The sequence below is a fragment of the Trachypithecus francoisi genome, unplaced genomic scaffold (genome assembly GCF_009764315.1).
Source record: "Trachypithecus francoisi isolate TF-2019V2 unplaced genomic scaffold, Tfra_2.0 Lachesis_group15, whole genome shotgun sequence".
Lineage (NCBI taxonomy): Eukaryota > Metazoa > Chordata > Mammalia > Primates > Cercopithecidae > Trachypithecus > Trachypithecus francoisi.
Genome location: NW_022681460.1, coordinates 478688 through 492675, shown reverse-complemented (window position 1 = coordinate 492675; position 13988 = coordinate 478688). Strand labels below are relative to the sequence as shown.

The 13988-nt window shown below is 41.1% G+C and overlaps 1 protein-coding gene across 10 annotated transcripts in view; it reads right to left on the bottom strand.

The window, feature by feature from the left end:
- Positions 1-13988, bottom strand: part of FAM120B (family with sequence similarity 120B) — an 83464-nt gene that overhangs the window by 60870 nt on the left and 8606 nt on the right. For 9 of the 10 annotated variants that reach the window (XR_004442672.1, XM_033234157.1, XM_033234156.1 and 6 more), the window contains exons 2-3: positions 10059-11633; positions 5946-6126 (exon numbers count right to left, since the gene is read on the bottom strand). Coding sequence is in view for 9 of the 10 variants with exons in the window: in XM_033234157.1 (XP_033090048.1) it covers positions 5946-6126; positions 10059-11612 (1735 nt within the window). In the remaining variant the exon portion in view is untranslated. The remainder of the gene's footprint in view (positions 1-5945; positions 6127-10058; positions 11634-13988) is intronic. The other variant, XM_033234158.1, reaches the window with a different exon arrangement.

Sequence of the window (13988 nt, the reverse complement as noted above, 5' to 3'; positions counted from 1 at the left end):
GGAGATCGAGACCATCCTGGCTAACACGGTGAAACCCCATCTCTACTAAAAAATAAAAATAAAAAACTAGCCAGGCGAGGTGGCGGGCACCTGTAGTCCCAGCTACTCAGGAGGCTGAGGCAGGAGAATGGCGTAAACCCGGGAGGCAGAGCTTGCAGTGAGCTGAGATCCGGCCACTGCATTCCAGCCCGGGAGATAGAGCGAGACTCTGTCTCAAAAAAAAAAAAAAGAATATTTTGTGACTCCTGAGAATTACACTCTCTAAAATTCAAGTTTTGGCCTGGTGCAGTAACTTGAATCTGTAATCCCAACACTTTGGGATGTTGAGGTGGGATGAGCGCTTGAGGTCAGGAGTTTGAGACCAGCCTAGGTAACACAGCAAGATCCTATCTCTTCAAAAAAAAATTTTAATTAGCTGGGTGTGGTGGCACATGACTGTCATCTCAGTTACACAAGACGCTGAGGCAGGAGGACCCCTTCAGCCTTGGAGCTGAAGGCTGCAGTGAGCTGTGATGGTGCCATTGCACTCCAACCTGGGCAACAGAGTGAGACTCTGTCTCTAAAAAATAAATAAATCAATAAAATAAAATTCAAGTTCTGTCACATGGGAACATTGAATAAAGGCTTCCTGGCACACAGCCATACTCATTCCTGCATATGTTGTCTCTGGCTGTTCTTGCACTACAATAGCAGGATTGGGTAGTTGTGACAGGGACTGTGGAGGGAGCCCTCAAAACCTACAATATTTATTATTATCTGACCCTTCACAGAAAAAGTGTGCCAACCCCCATTTAAAAGTGTCTAAATCATGTATTATAGGGTTTAAAACATGCGCATAATCTCCAAACGTTACATATTGGTTACATACTGTATGCTGCTATTTATATAACATTCTCAAATGAACAAGAACATAGAGATGAAAAACAGACTAACGGTTGCCAGAGGACAGGAATGGGGGGAAGAAAGATTGCCAGGACATAGGGGCACATGGAGGGAGTGCTAACAAACCAGTTCCGTATCTTGGCTGTGGTGGTGGTTGCAGGATCTTTGCAGAGACCTACACACCCACACACATAACTGCATGCATGTAATAAACGGCACAAGTGAATAAGGTCTGCAGTTTGGTTAGCACTGTACCTGATGTTAAATTTCTGGCTTTGATATTATACCACAGTTACAGAAGATGTCATCTTTGGAGGAATCTGAGTGAAGGGTACATGGGAATCTATGTACTATTCTTGCAACTTCCTGTGAATCTGTAATTATTTCAAATTTTAAAAATATATATATGTACAAGACATAAAACAACAATAGCAAAAATGTTGGGGAAAATGAAAATACACAGTTATAAGGTTTTTATATTGCAAGTAACATGGTATAATATTTGATAGTAAACATTGATGTTAAAGATAATAAAAGTAATTGCAAAAACCGCAATTACTTTTGCATCAATCTAACAGACCCCCAGATCAACCACTTTGTTTTTTTTTTTTTTGAGACTAAGTCTCGCTCTTGTCCCCAGGCTGCAGTACAATGGCGTGCGTGATCTTGGCTCACTGCAACCTCTGCCTCCTGGGCTCAAGCAATTCTCCTACCTTAGCCTCCCGAGTAGCTGGGATTACAGGCGCCTGCCATCACGCCCAGCTAATTTTTATGCTTTTAGTAGAGACGGGGTTTCACCATGTTGGCCAGGCTGGTCTCAAACTCCTGACCTCAGGTGATCTGCCCACCTCAGCCTCCCAAAGTGCTAAGATTACAGGCATGAGCTACCGTGCTCAGCCAACCACTTTTTTTTTTTTAAATGGTAAATGTAGTAATTCAAATGAGTGCACAAAACACAATACTAAAAATTATTAAACTAATCCAAAAGAAGTAAGAAAATGAGAAAATTAGGTGGGGGGAAAAAGAACAAAGAGTAAAATGGAAGAGTGAGCCCTAATTACGCCAGAAGTTACATTCAGTGTGAACATTCCAATTAAAAGAAAGAGACTGTGACACTGGACGTGCCGTCTTTAAAACAGATGCACTTTAGATGTTAAGAAATAGTTTAAAAGTAAAAGGATAGAAAAAAACACCACATCATGCAAACATTAACAGTAAGAATACTGGAGTGACTATATTATAATAAAACAAAGACAACTTTAGGACAAGGAGTATTACCATGTTTTTAAAAGTGAACTCTCCTGTTAAAAGAGTCGATTCATTAAGAAACATAACAGTCTTCAATATATATGCACCTAACAACAGTTTCAAAATACCTACAGCAAAAACTGACAGAACAGAAGGAATAAATAGACAAATCCACAGTAAGAGCTGGAGTTTTTAACCGTTTTCTCTTAGGAACTAAGAACAAGTAGACAGAAACTCAGCAAAAGACTAACCTTATTAGCACTACTGACTTCTACAGAACACTCTACTCAACAACTGTAAAACACACATTTTCAAATACAAATGGGATCATAAACTAAGTCAAACACATAACATAGAATATACTTCATTATCATCATATATAAATCAGCAAAAACAGCATTTTATTTGCACATATTAATAATGTAAACTTCATGTAGAAAGCCAAAAAGTTGAGGGAGAAAGAACTAGATATCAACCATGAAGACAAGTTCAATGTGAATGTTTTTTCCTGTTTATGTGGTTATCTAATAAAGTTATCCACTTGGTTGTAAATACATTACATTAACAAAGTATGAAATTTAGGTTAGTGAAGTTTACATAGTTTAATTTAATGAAAGAGTCTGAAAATAATTCCAGTATTATGATTTAACGTAAAAACGTTTTCATGAGGAAGATCTCTTTTTTCCATCATTAGAGTCAATGTGCAAACATCCATGTTAAGAAAGAATGTGGGTGGAGAACGCCTAAGAAAAAGAAATTTTAAAAAATGATTTAAATATGTGCAAAAATCACAAGCAATCTTATACACCAGTAACAGACAAACAGAGAGCCAAATCATGAATGAACTCCCATTCACAATAGCTTCAAAGAGAATAAAATACCTAGGAATCCAACTTACAAGGGATGTAAAGGACCTCTTCAAGGAGAACTATAAACCACTGCTCAGTGAAATCAAAGAGGACACAAACAAATGGAAGAACATACCATGCTCATGGATAGGAAGAATCAATATTGTGAAAATGGCCATACTGCCCAAGGTTATTTATAGATTCAATGCCATCCCCATCAAGCTACCAATGACTTTCTTCACAGAATTGGAAAAAACTGCTTTAAAGTTCATATGGAACCAAAAAAGAGCCTGCATTGCCAAGACAATCCTAAGTCAAAAGAACAAAGGTGGAGGCATCACGCTACCTGACTTCAAACTATACTACAAGGCTACAGTAACCAAAACAGCATGGTACTGGTACCAAAACAGAGATATAGACCAATGGAACAGAATAGAGTCCTCAGAAATAATACCACACATCTATAGCCATCTGATCTTTGATAAACCTGACAAAAACAAGAAATGGGGAAAGGATTCCCTATTTAATAAATGGTGCTGGGAAAATTGGCTAGCCATAAGCAGAAAGCTGAAACTGGATCCTTTCCTTACTCCTTATATGAAAATTAATTCAAGATGGATTAGAGACTTAAATGTTAGACCTAATACCATAAAAACCCTAGAAGAAAACCTAGGTAATACCATTCAGGATATAGGCATGGGCAAGGACTTCATGTCTAAAACACCAAAAGCAACGACAACAAAAGCCAAAATTGACAAATGGGATCTAATTAAACTAAAGAGCTTCTGTACAGCAAAAGAAACTACCATCAGAGTGAACAGGCAACCTATAGAATGGGAGAAAATTTTTGCAATCTACTTTTCTGACAAAGGGCTAATATCCAGAACCTACAAAGAACTCAAACAAATTTACAAGAAAAAAACAACCCCATCAAAAAGTGGGCAAAGGATATGAACAGACATTTCTCAAAAGAAGACATTCATACAGCCAACAGACACATAAAAAAATGCTCATCATCACTGGCCATCAGAGAAATGCAAATCAAAACCACAATGAGATACCATCTCACACCAGTTAGAATGGCCATCATTAAAAAGTCAGAAAACAACAGGTGCTGGAGAGGATGTGGAGAAATAGGAACACTTTTACACTGTTGGTGGGATTGTAAACTAGTTCAACCATTGTGGAAAACAGTATGGCGATTCCTCAAGGATCTAGAACTAGAAATACCGTATGACTCAGCCATCCCATTATTGGGTATATACCCAAAGGATTATAAATCATGCTGCTATAAAGACACATGCACACGTATGTTTATTGCGGCACTATTCTCAATAGCAAAGACTTGGAATCAACCCAACTGTCTATCAGTGACAGACTGGATTAAGAAAATGTGGCACATATACACCATGGAATACTATGCAGCCATAAAAAAAGATGAGTTCATGTCCTTTGTAGGGACATGGATGTAGCTGGAAACCATCATTCTCAGCAAACTATCGCAAGAATAGAAAACCAAACACCGCATGTTCTCACTCATAGGTGGGAACTGAACATTGAGATCACTTGGACACGGGAAGGGGAACATCACATACTGGGGCCTATTGTGGGGAGGCGGGAGGAGGGAGGGATGGCACTGGGAGTTATACCTGATGTAAATGACGAGTTGGAAGGGTGCTGATGAGTTGATGGGTGCAGCACACCAACATGGCACATGTACACATATGTAACAAACCTGCACGTTGTGCACATGTACCCTAGAACTTAAAATATAATAATTTAAAAAAATGATTTAAGTAACATTTGGCTCCAGAGTTTATTACACAGGTTCTTTATTTCCGTTTTTAAATCAGCTTAAACATCTTTCTTCTGCCTGCTTTCTTAGGCCACAGGGGTAAACTCTCACAGTATGTATGGGAGAAAGCAGTGCACGCTGGGTGGCGCTACAGGAATCTAACGAAAACTGGATTAAATAACCCCACTACCCCTGAGCCCCATCATCCAAAAATAATAATGATGACTTTTCCACCTGATGATTCTATCAGCACTTTTAGATCATGTAAGTGTTCACTTTCTGGAACAACAGAGTAAAGTTAATATTGACACATTTGGAAATAATGACGTTTAGGCAAATGGACTACTTTCACCGGTATTCTACTCCTTCTCTCTCTCATCCTGGTAATAGTGTGTAGACCATGTTTCTTACCAACGCACTCTCAAATTAGACCGTAAAGTACCTGTCAAAGGTCTCTGTCTAAAAAAACAAGGCCTTACTGAAACAGAAGGTCACTAAATGCATGCAGCATCTCTGGTTTCTAAGATGAAGTGTTCTTTCACACTCCTGATTCTCCCCAAAACTATTCCAATGGTGAGTTATGGGACCTTCACTAACTTTCTCCTTGGGGTTAAAATTTCTCATTTTCACTGTTTGGGTCATTGATGGTCCACTCTCTACTCTTGTTGCTAAGCACATAATGGAAATATAGACGAGAAAAAACACAAATTTAATTACAAAAACACCAAAGGAAAATTGTTTGTATTTAAAAACATGACATACTAGATTCTGTAAAATTATTTTATAAAAATCACATTTTGAGGGAAGACTAAGTAGACACTGTTTTCTTCTAATAATAAGTATATCCTACTCTCCCCTACAGCAGGAAAGAGTTTTCACATTTTTAAAAAAGCATAAATCCTTTTAAGGCATAAAAATATGACATTTTATAGAAATCATGCATTCTTTTAACACATACCGATCAACTGCCTGCTAATTAGATATAGATGTCAAATGGCACTTCTACTTAATTTTTTACACATGTCAGTGGTATTTTCAATTACAGATTTGACAGGGAAATAAAACCTATTTGTCTCCACGTCCTGAAAGAATGCACTCTATTTCATGTGGCCAGTTTCTCAGAATTCAACTCCAAACAGAACCTTTCCTAAGAGGGGCCAACCAATTCTCACCTTGACAGTCCTCCAGTAAGAGTGAGTAGACCCGCTGTCGGATGGGACGGTAAATGAAGGCCTGGCTGGGTAAGGCCTGGTCAAGCTCATCTTCCAGGGTGTTGCTGCATTCAATCTCTCCACTGCTCATGATGTTGTACACCAGGTAGCTTTCTGCTTGGACGTGATGTGTTCTAGCAATCTGTTTGAAATTTAAATACAACTGCATTTCTCCTTAAAAACAAGACAGTAACCTTCAAATAGAAAAAGTCAATGCCTTTCATCATATGGCAGTTTTTTAAGGCCCTCAGAAATGTAATTGACACTGAAATTCATGATATCAAGTTGCCATGTTCTCTTTCCTTGGGACTACCAATTTCAAACTTTCTATTCCCCCTCCTCCGCCTCTCTCCAAACGTCTACGTCTTATCTTCCACCGTATTTCACTGTTCTGTCTCCTGGATACCCTCCCAGTAACCGGGTGCTCACTACTTCTCACCAGTATTGCTATGAAAGGGTCTTAATCCCCTAGCCCAGTTTCTCTCCTTTCCAACCCATCCTTCACACCACTGCCACACTGTCTTTGAAAACTTTGCTACCCTATTCAAAACATTTGAAAGGCTACCACAAATCCTTCGCATAACATTCGAGGTCCCACTATAAAGCCTCAATCTCCTTTTTCTAGCCTTGCACAGCATTTCACCCTCATAGAAATGGCCATAATCCAGTCTCAACCGAACATCTTCATTGTTCCTCAAGAGTACTCAATCTTCTTCTACCTTCACTTGTGCCCCATAAGAACTTACCCTACCCAGAATCTTTCTCTTCCAATCTTTCCCAGCCTCCCACTTTACAATCCTCTTTCCCTTCAAGGTTCGCCGATGTCACCCTCTGCTCCTCCCTTAGACAGGACCAGCCTCCAGCTTGCTTATGCAGCTCGTATCCTATTTTCCCTGTAACACAGCTGTCTGGTCTGCCTCTCTTATCAAGCTGTAAGCTGCTTAGCATTAGAAGCCGTACTGTATTCATTCCCTCATTTGTTCAGAAATTGCTTCCTGAGTGAAAAACCACGTGCCAGGCACAGGTGCTTCTCCTCTGTCATGTCAAGACAGTGCTGGCTCATGGTAGGTGATGAGATACAAGATTTAAATGAATTCCACTTCCTCATTAAATAAGTAGTTAAAATCAGAAGGTCTAGCATAGCCTAAATACATAGGTTTCACCTTCCAGTGAAGACCGTTCTTATTACTGTGAGAATAAGTTCATCTAGATTACTATTCAAAATCTAAATCCAGTCTACTACTAAAGGCATTAAAATGTGATGCTAGGACAACCTGCATACCAGAAACTCTGAATCCTGAGTGTCTCATTTATATGTACTTAAACAGTCCTAGTTATGTTGATTCATTCTTCTCAGGCTTCAGTCTTAATCTCTGTTCCTTACCTTCTTCCTTAAGAAAATGGGTTTAATAAAAAAAGTGCCCGGCTCCCAGGACTACTGTGTGGATTAAATGAGCCAATATAAGAAAAACACTTGTCCTGAGGTGTGGCTTGCAGCTCACTGCCAATGCATGTCCTATAGGATTATAAGACTAGCCGGCCAGGCGTGGTGGCTCATGCCTATAATCCCAGCACTTTGGGAGGTCGAGGCAGGTAGATCACTTGAGGTCAGGAGTTCAAGGCCAGCCTGGGCAACATGGCGAAACCCATCTCTACTAAAAGATACAAAAATTAGCTGGGCCTAGTGGAGTGTGCCTGTAGTCCCAGCTACTCAGGAGGCTGAGCTGGGAGAATTGCTTGAACCTGGGAGGCGGAGGATAACCTGCCACTGCACTGCAACCTGGGTGACAGTGAGACCCTGTCTCAAAGAAACAAACAAACTCTCAATTGATCTTCCAAAATGCTGAAATAGAGAAGACACAGATATGGCTGTGGTTATGTGTACCCAATGTAACTGTTGTGCCCACAGCCTTTCTACCTGAGCATTTTTCCAGGGTGACTGTGTATAGTTAAAATACATGTTGGAATTTTAGTTGCCTATTAGGGTTGGAAGATGACACTGCAAAAAATTTTTATAGAGAAAGTGTAAGGGCAATGTAAGAAACTTCGAAACTGTTTTCAAAGATACAATTAAGTTAAATCCATGTGAACAACTCGACCCACTACTTTGCCCAGGCACTCCCTTCCTGTGAGGACTCTCCCTGACCCTGCCTTCCCCAACAAAGGCTCTTCCACTGCCAAACCCCCTGCTGGCTTTGCCTCCACTCCCAACCCTGTGCTGCAGCAACTCTCTGAGGCCACCAGGACCTCCTCATGACTGACCCAAGTGCCTATGTCTAGTCCTATTCCACTTCTTTACCTCTGCAGCCTGTGATACTCGTTTCTTTTCTCATTCGCGAAACCTGCCCCCTTGGACTTTTGTGGGGATTATCCCCGCCTTATTCTCCTTCCTCCTCTGCTCACTCCTGATCTCTCAATGGAGTGTCCCTTAGTCTCCATCCCACATCATCTTTTACTTTACACATAAAATAGGATAACTCCCAGATGCCTGTCTCTTGCCAGTAATAGAACTTTAGGCTCATATTGCACGACCAGAACATGTGTTAGAGGTACCATCTACTCAACTAAAATATAACCCACTTAATCTTCTTCTCCCTGTCAAACCTTTCCTCTTCCTTCCTTAGATTAACAGCATCTACCATCCCTGGTGCTCCAGGAGGAACTTCACCTCCACAGCAAGACTTATTTATTAGTTTCACTTCCGAAACATTTCTTGAATTTGTTTCTTCCTCTTTCCACTGCCATTTTCCTAATTCTAGCTCTTTTGTGTTTTACCTGAGTTTCTGCAATGGCCACTTTAACTCCACTCACTGCACTGTAATGTTTCTAAAACCAAAAATTTGATCACATCAATATACCTGCTTACAAAAATCGAATGCTGGTTGGCTGGCAGGTTCACATCGCTGCCCTCCAGGTCTCACCACACAGCTACTCAGCTGCTGTCCAGGCCTGAGTTCTGCATCAGACTTGGGGCAGGAGCTTCCTTACACATCTATGTAGTTGTAACTAGATGAAAGATGGTGGCGTTCACAGCACCGGGAACAAGGAAAGGTGTGTGGTTAAGATAGTTAAGTTTGGTTTAGAACTTGCTGAGGTACCTCTGAGACATTCATGTGGACACAGACCTCTTCTGTAAAACAAAGATAAGTCTATCTCACAGGGCTGCTGAGAAGATCTAATGAGAAAAGTTACCTAATGCACCTACCACAGAACCTCATACATATTGGTCCCCCTTCAAAAATCTTCAAAGGTGCTATAATACTTTCAGAATTAAGGCCAAATTCTTCATGTGGCATTTAATAACCTTCCCAGTTTGGCTTTGCCTACCTTTTCCCATTTTTTCCTCCAAACCCCACGCTCCAGCCTAGCCTTTCTCCCTGTGCCCCCGAGTGATGCAGATTCGAAACCTACACCTTTAGTACTTCCACAACTCCCAAGTATTTGCTTATTCAATGCATATTTTGGCTGCCCCATTAAGGTCTGGCTCCAGTTCTACCTCTTTGGGGAATTTTTCCCTGTACTTTATTTTTGTGACAGAGTTTTGCTCTCATTGCCCAGGCTGGAATGCAAATGGCATGATCTCAGCTCACTGCAACCTCCGCCTCCCAGGTTCAAGCAAGTCTCCTGTCTCAGCCTCCCGAGTAGCTGGGATCACATGTGTGCCACCATGCCCAGCTGATTTTTGTATTTGTAGTAGAGATGGGGTTTCACCATGTGGGTCAGGCTGGTCTTGAACTCCTGACCTCAGGTGATCCACCTGCTTTGGCCTCCCAAAGTGCTGGGATTACAGGTGTGAACCACCGCACCCAGCCTTCTCCCTGTACTTTAACCCACAAAGTTCTCTTTCTCTCTCGTATTCTTACAGCACTTTTCTGTAATATTCATGTGATACTATCCAACACTGGTTATGAGTTTTCACACATATAATGTCACACTTCCTAACAAGCCTTATAGACTCCTGTTGTGCATCCTCTCACAGTGGCCAAACACCGAAGCAGTAATGGATCTTCACTAACAAATCCGTCAGTGGATATATTTTCAGTCATGGCATATTGGCTGGGCAGTTCCACATACCTTTAAGATTTCAGTGTCTGAAACCATGGTTACTTGCTGCTTTATTTCAGGCCCCACATTCGTGGGGTCTTCTTGTTTAATTTCAGGGTTTGTACACATGAGAGCTTCTAGCTTAAATTCAAAATCTGTTGTTACAGGTAATTTTTGATTGATTCCAGGGTGTGTACACATGGAGTCTTCTTGCTTGGATATAGGATCTGTATATATGGGAACTTCCTGTTTGGATTCATGGCCTGTACACAAAATTTCTTGCCTAGATTCAGGGTCTGTCCATATTAAAACTTCTTGCCTGGATTGAGGGCCTGCACACATGGGAACTTCTTGCCTGGGTTCAGGGTCTGAACACATGGGAACTTCTTGCCTGGATTCAGGGTCTGAACACATGGGAACTTCTTGCCTGGATTCAGGGTCTGAACACATGGGAACTTCTTGCCTGGATTCAGGGCCTGTACACATGGGCACTTCTTGCCTGGGTTCAGGGTCTGAATACATGGGAACGTCTTGCTTGGATTCAGGGTCTGAACACATGGGAACTTCTTCCCTGGACTCAGGGTCCGAACTCACGGATATTACTTGCTTGTCCAAAGTTAGTACACCTTTGGGTTTTTGGAAAACCCATGGAGATTTCTGTCCTGGTAAAAGATATGATGCCATTCCTTTATAAAAAAGAGCTTTGTTTGGTCCCAGAGGTAATAATTCTTCTAATTTTTTCTCACCTTGATACAAGTGAAGAACTTTCGATATATGGTCTGACACAGCTAATATGATGTTACCTTTTTTGTCAAAGTTCTCCTTTACAGAGGTGTAGGATGATAAGCATTTGTACCTAAAGCTTTCAAACATGCCCTCTGGGATTATGTCATTGCCAAGGAGGCAGGCCAGAAGAGGAAGGTCGGCTACACGCAGGCCCAGACTCTCACAGAGCTTCTCTCTGCAGAGCATGACAGTGTCCAGGCTCTCTAGGCAGAGCTCACTAATTGAAAAGTAGGGACAAGTGTCATAGATGAGGTAATCAGTGTCTTCCCCCAGAATCCCAAGGCAGTTATGCTGGAGGCCATAGGAAGCTACCTCATAATCTGCTTCCTGTAAGGAACACAAAGTTTCCTGGCCCAGTGTCTTTAGAGCAAATCGTGTGAACACAGCTAACCCTGAAGGGATGAAAAACATATTTCTGCCTGGCTGCTCCTTGTGTGACTTGATGTAATGAAAAATCCTGGATATCTCCCTATTGTTCTTGAGCCGTCGTTTCACCCATTCATCTCTCTTATCCTGCTCCACCATGCCATCAAAGAAGAATATCAACTTGATCCCAACTGCCGTAAAAGTTTTAACAAAATCTCGCAAAGCAGAAAAGTATTCTCGCCACTGGCCACCGCAGATCCAAGACTCTGGAGTATACCAGTATCTGAGACAACACATGGCATCAACCACAATGGTAGGGGTACATCCAGGATACTTGCTTCGGTGGTGCTCTGCCAGTTCTTTGAAATTCACAACTGTACATATATGTGGACAGGTACTTCCCACAAATCCTTGCAAACCTCTCACACCCATAACTGAACTCCAGGAAAGGATCTGGAAAGAAAAATAAATTAATCAGTAATTATGGCATTATCATTAGACGTATGGCACCTTTCAAAGCAAACACAGTAGTTAATATTCACACTGTTTCCAAAAACATTCTTGTCTCTGAGGTAACATGATATGCTGGTTAGGAGCCTGAAGAGTTCTCAATTCAAACATATGAGGAACTTTACCTAAGTCTAAGTTAATTACTTGAGCTGGGCTTTCACAAGGACAAGAGAGTGTAGCAGTCTTTGAATGTTTTCACTAAGATTATTATTCAAGGTATTTCTTGATAAAATTCAAAAAGACGTTAAGTTTTCAAAGTAGTAGTATTTCTCACCTGGGGCTCAGAAGTTACTGTCAAAAATCTATAACATAAATTGAAACACCACATGGATGATTCTCAAGATCATTTTTCTGAGTAAAAGAAGTCAGACAAAAAGAGTACACACTATGACTCAACTTACATAGAATTCTAGTTCCTGAAGAGTTAGGCTAACCCCCAGGGACAGAAAGCAGGTCAGCAGTTGCCTGGGATGGGGACAGACGGTGGAGGGAAGGATTACCAAGGGGATACTTTTGGGGGTGACAGATACATTCACCACTTAGTGGTCATGGTTTTACAAGTATATGTGTATGTTAAAACTTACCAAACTGTATACTGCAAACATATGTCACATACACCTGAACAAAGGTGTTAAGAAAGCTACATAAAATTCACTATGCCGAATGTTGTAGTATCTCAGATAGTGACTGACTGACTTTGCAGAGAAACTGTGCATTTGGAAATTTAAAAACAGATACAAAGTAGTTTACAGTTACACTTTGGAATCTGGAAAAGGTATGAGCACAATATTGTATATGATGTTATAAAAGGCGTCCTTCAAGTAGGCAATGATGGGTGTCAATGGTCAGAAAAACTCCATGCTGACATTCTTTATGATCTATGCTTTTTCCACTACAGTTTTCTTTAAGATTCAGGCAGGCTTTATGTGCTTTGATAAAACACAACAAAAAATTCTTAATATGCAAACAGCAACACAAAAGCAACGACGCCCCTCCTGGACGGGCTGAAGGCAGCAGGCGCCGGGTGACTGAGCGCATGGGCATCTCTCGTGTTCAGGGTATTTCCCAGCTGCCAGGCAGAGGTGAGCACTTTACACAGACATTCTAATCTTTAGGGTGACCCTGACATGTAAGTATTATCCGCTTTATTCTACAAATGAAGAAACTATAAATTGTCAGGTTGAGAAAAGGCATCCTCATCGGACTATCTTTTAAGAATTTATTGATTTTGAGACCGGGTCTCACTCTGTTGCCTCATCTGGAGTGCAGTGGTGTGATCACAGTTTACTGCAGCCTCAACCTACGAGTTCAAGCCATCCTCTTGTCTCAGCTGCCACCAAACCTGGCTGATTTTTAAAAAAAATTTTTAGTAGAGACAAGATCTCACTATGTTGTGTTGTCCAGGCTGGTCTCAAACTCTCGAACTCAAGTGATCCTCCTACCTCAGCCTCCCAAAGTGCTGGGATAAAAGGTATGAGCCACTGTGCCCAACCAGAATTTACTGATTCTTCATGGGCTCTAGCCCCTAACAGTAGAATTTGAAGGTATCCGTTTAATAGCCACATTACTGGGATTTTCATTAATTGCATAATGAAAATATGCAAAAATTGGGTGAACATAAAGAGCACACATTTTAAGTTGACATTTAGAAAGGTCTTGCTCATAAAGTTATTAAATATAATGGGATACATTCATACATCTACACCAAATCACTACAGTATTGTGACTTGCAAAGAGTTTATCTTGGAAACACAGCCAAGGTATTTGAGTTTCTGAAGTGGAAAGTGGGCTTCATATGTGATTATGTCAACTGTAAGGAGGTTCTACGGGATGGACCCTATGTCCTGGAAGGTTACACTCTTATTTCTGAAAAAGGGTATTCTTCTTCATTTGTTATTCCAACAGAGTAGACAGGGGACAGGCGTTGGAAAGGAAATACAAGAATACAAAGAAGGTTGGTCAAAATGGATTTTAAAAGAAGGCTTAGATTTCATCAGCTCTAGACGACTGCTTTATGCCTGGCTTTAATTTAAAGAGGGCTTGCATGGTTTGCTGATGATGAGCTGGCTAAAGATAAGCCTCACAAATCTCGAGTGTGACTTGATTTCTATGCTGTGAGGGAAGGCCCCACTTCTCTCACCAAGCTCTGTGCTGGCTGCTGCGGGCCCAGGAGAGACCCTGGACAGCAAAAAGGGAAAAAAAAGGAACAGCATTTGAATGCAGTCAAAGCAGAGGACTGAACCTGACTGCAAGCCAGGTCCTAGGGTTCACTGCACGCCCACTGTGGTCAGAAGCCAG